Source organism: Galeopterus variegatus, unplaced genomic scaffold, assembly GCF_000696425.1.
Source record: "Galeopterus variegatus unplaced genomic scaffold, G_variegatus-3.0.2 Scaffold7038, whole genome shotgun sequence".
In the NCBI taxonomy this organism is placed as follows: Eukaryota; Metazoa; Chordata; class Mammalia; order Dermoptera; family Cynocephalidae; genus Galeopterus; species Galeopterus variegatus.
The window spans coordinates 72,944-76,452 of NW_007733149.1; the positions used below are offsets into that span (position 1 = coordinate 72,944).

The window sequence follows — 3,509 nt, forward strand, 5'->3', positions numbered from 1 at the left end:
GGGCTAAGCTTCAGGAAAATTTCTTGAGGTTGAACATATCCTTCAATTACTGGGTAGCTAGATGAGGAATGGCTCTTAATGCATGTTCGGGTGCCAGACCTTCCTTATAACTCTGCTGGCAGTATCTATTCTATACACTCTATAATATCAAAATTGCAGCTGAACATAGGAAAATTCCATCAATTAACTGTTTTTATTTTTATAAAGGCAAGCAAATGGTTTAATCTTTTTTGAAACCACTGTTTTATGTATCAGCTATTTCTGCATTATAGAATAATTCCCTTCAATTGTCACTCTATAGAACAAGACAATAATAATCAATTTGATATGATTAACAAATATATTTTTATCACAACCAATCTCTCCATAAATTAATAACAAGAGACTTAAAAAATTTGAATGGCTAAATAAAATGTTACAACCTATAGAGGACACTCCATAATTAGAAAAATTGTACAATAAATTTTCAAGTTGGAAAAAAATAGTTCCTTATTATCCAACATGAAAGTATTAATAATACTTAAGATATACTCTGATGTTACCAAAACACTTCTTGGTTCTTTTTAAAGAAATAACTTACTTCTAGCTCTCTTAAAATAGTTGCTGCATCATTTGTCACAAACAACTTCTCCAGGTGGTTGATAACCATTTTGTTCATCCCTCCAAATTAAAAGAAGAGAAATCCATTATTATTCAAATCCTTCCCCAAATACCCAGAAAAATCTAGTCAAGAAATGAATAGTTTTGTAAGCAGACAACATATGCTATTATTCTGTAAGTTAATCGCACAGCCTCATGGGCCTTCTCAAACCACACACCCATATTTCTTTCTTTTCTTTTTTTTTTTTTAAAAAAAAGATGACTGGTAAGGGGATCTTAATCCTTGACTTGTGTTGTCAGCACCACACTCTCCAAAGTGAGCTAATCGGCCATCCCTATATAGGGATCCGAACCCATGGCCTTGGTGTTATCAGCACCACACTCTTCGAAGTGAGCCCCGGGCCAGCCTATATTTCTTTCTTTTCTTTTTTTTTTTTAAAAAAAAGATGACTGGTAAGGGGATCTTAATCCTTGACTTGTGTTGTCAGCACCACACTCTCCAAAGTGAGCTAATCGGCCATCCCTATATAGGGATCCGAACCCATGGCCTTGGTGTTATCAGCACCACACTCTTCGAAGTGAGCCACGGGCCAGCCTATATTTCTTTCTTTTCTAATCTCTCATAATATCTACTAGGAAGGATGCCAAATTGCATGACATTTTTGCCAACTTCTATCTTCTGTTTGCAACATGGTTGGCATGCAACAAGTGCTCAATATAGAAATTATATTAACATGTACAAAGACCAAAATAATCTACTTAAAAGTATATTCAGTTTTATGCTTATTCCTTAACTCTGTAGCAATTAAATTTCAATTGGAAGTAGAAGGTAAGAAAGGAAAAGAGAGAATTCTCTCCCTTGAATGATAATGTCACTTTTTACAAAAGAACTATGCAGTGTCTGTCACAATGACCATTAGGTACTATCTCAATAGTGAAAGTACTATAATTTTTCTGTCCTCTCATTCTAAAGAGATCTCAGTTGCAGATTAAAAACTGGAAACACTGTACTGGTATCAATGAACCATGAAATAACTTGCAAAGCCATACTGTAAATATAATAACCTCCCAACAAGTTTGAAAGAAAAGCTAGTACAAAATTCTATTACTGTAAAGTGTGAATTTAGAAATTACCATTTGGTCCATATGCCGTACGAGTGGTTTGGGCAAGTTCCTTACAAGCTTGTATATTTCTATACACAGCCTCTTCTAATCCTGAAAAATGCTGTAAGAGAAAAGTTGTGATTAGTCAGGACAGTGAAATTAGAACTTTCAAATACAAGACATCTTTGCATATCTTGTTCTTAATAAAGAGGCAGTATAGCTTAGTATTTAGCACACAGTAGAGAGTATGACTGGCTGGTTACAAACCTTAGCTTTCTGGCTAATTAAGTACACAACTTTGGGCAATTTTCCTAGTATTTTTCTTCATCTATAAAATGGGGTAATTATAATAGTGTACCTACCTCACAGGATTGTTGAAACAATAAAACAAGATTTATGTATGTAAAATATGGTGCTTGATAATCATAAATAATCCATTATTTTCCTCACTGTTGAGTGAACAAAGCATGACATTTTTAAGGACCACAGGTACTTACTTACACATCAGATCATAAGGCCTTTAACTTTTTTTATGTAGTGAAAAGTACGGGGAAGAGTGCGAAGACTAATTAAAGAAAGGATAAGAGATATTTCAGATAAAATACCTTTCCATTTTTTTAAAAAAAACTGGCCAGAACAGGGATCAAACCCTAGACCTTGGTGTTATCAGCACCAGGATCGAACCAACTGAACTAACCTGCTATCCCTGAGTATTTTCTAACTAAAAGTTGAAATGTGGTATGAATATTTTTCTTACTGTATTAAAACTTGGACTTTATAAAGCTAGCAGTTCTATGTTCACTGAGAATTCCAGCTTAAAGTATTTGCCCCCAAAATGTTTAGGAACTGAAGTATACAGACTGTTGAATACTCTCTTGAATTGCAACACAATTCGAATATGAACATACTGAAAAATTGAACTGCTCACAATACTAAAATTCTCAAATTTTACAGTGGACTTTTTTTAGAGCTGAGATTTACTAGTGGCTTCAGATAGCTTTCATGAGCCTACTGTTCGTGTGAACATTTTTCTAGAGCTGCACTGCCCAATATAGTAGCCACTAGCCACATGCAACTATTTAAAGTAATTAAAATAAAATAAAAAATTCAGTTTCCTCAGTTGCAGTAGCTTCAGCTCAAGTGCTGAGTAGCTACATATGGCTAGTGGATATCACATTGGACAGCGCTGACACAGAATATTTCCATCACTGCAGACAGTTCTATTGGACAATACTGCTCTCAAGTATAAGGCATGGCTTTTATAGTATTAATAAAGGAACTGTGACCCAAACAAGGTTAATAGCCACTATTTTAGAATTATCTTTAGTGACAAGCAATGGACTCCAACAGCAACATTTAAGTCTGATCTCCTGGCCTACACTCTTGCTTCTTCCTGTCACCCCCATTCTCTGAGGAACAGCCATCTGATCATAAATCAGATCCCACCACTCCCATACTTAAGACCCTTCAAATGGCTTCCCGTCACTCTTAAAATAAGATGTAAATCCTTCTTCAAAGATACAAGGCCCTACATATTCTGGCGCTTGCCTACAGCTCCTCTAAATTCATCTTTTACCATTCTTGCCTTCCATTGGTAAGCTTCAGTCCCATCACTTTTCTTTTACAACAGGTCACACTCATTCCATCCTCACGGTCTTTGTACTAGCTAGCCCCTCAGCCTAGAACATTTCCCCATCTAATCTTGGCTGGTTCCTTGTCACTCAGCACCAAAGTAAAAGTGGTTTTTTTTTTTTTTTTTTTTTTTTTTTTTTTAAATTTTTTTTTATTTTTTCCTTTTCCCCTTG

At 35.2% G+C, this 3,509-nt stretch overlaps 1 protein-coding gene across 1 annotated transcript in view; it reads right to left on the bottom strand.

The window, feature by feature from the left end:
* The window catches only part of CCT8 (chaperonin containing TCP1, subunit 8 (theta)), a 16,206-nt gene that overhangs the window by 10,948 nt on the left and 1,749 nt on the right, over positions 1-3,509 (bottom strand). The window contains exons 2-3 of the mRNA XM_008591563.1: positions 1,735-1,825; positions 581-660 (exon numbers count right to left, since the gene is read on the bottom strand). Coding sequence (XP_008589785.1) covers positions 581-660; positions 1,735-1,825 — 171 coding nt within the window. The remainder of the gene's footprint in view (positions 1-580; positions 661-1,734; positions 1,826-3,509) is intronic.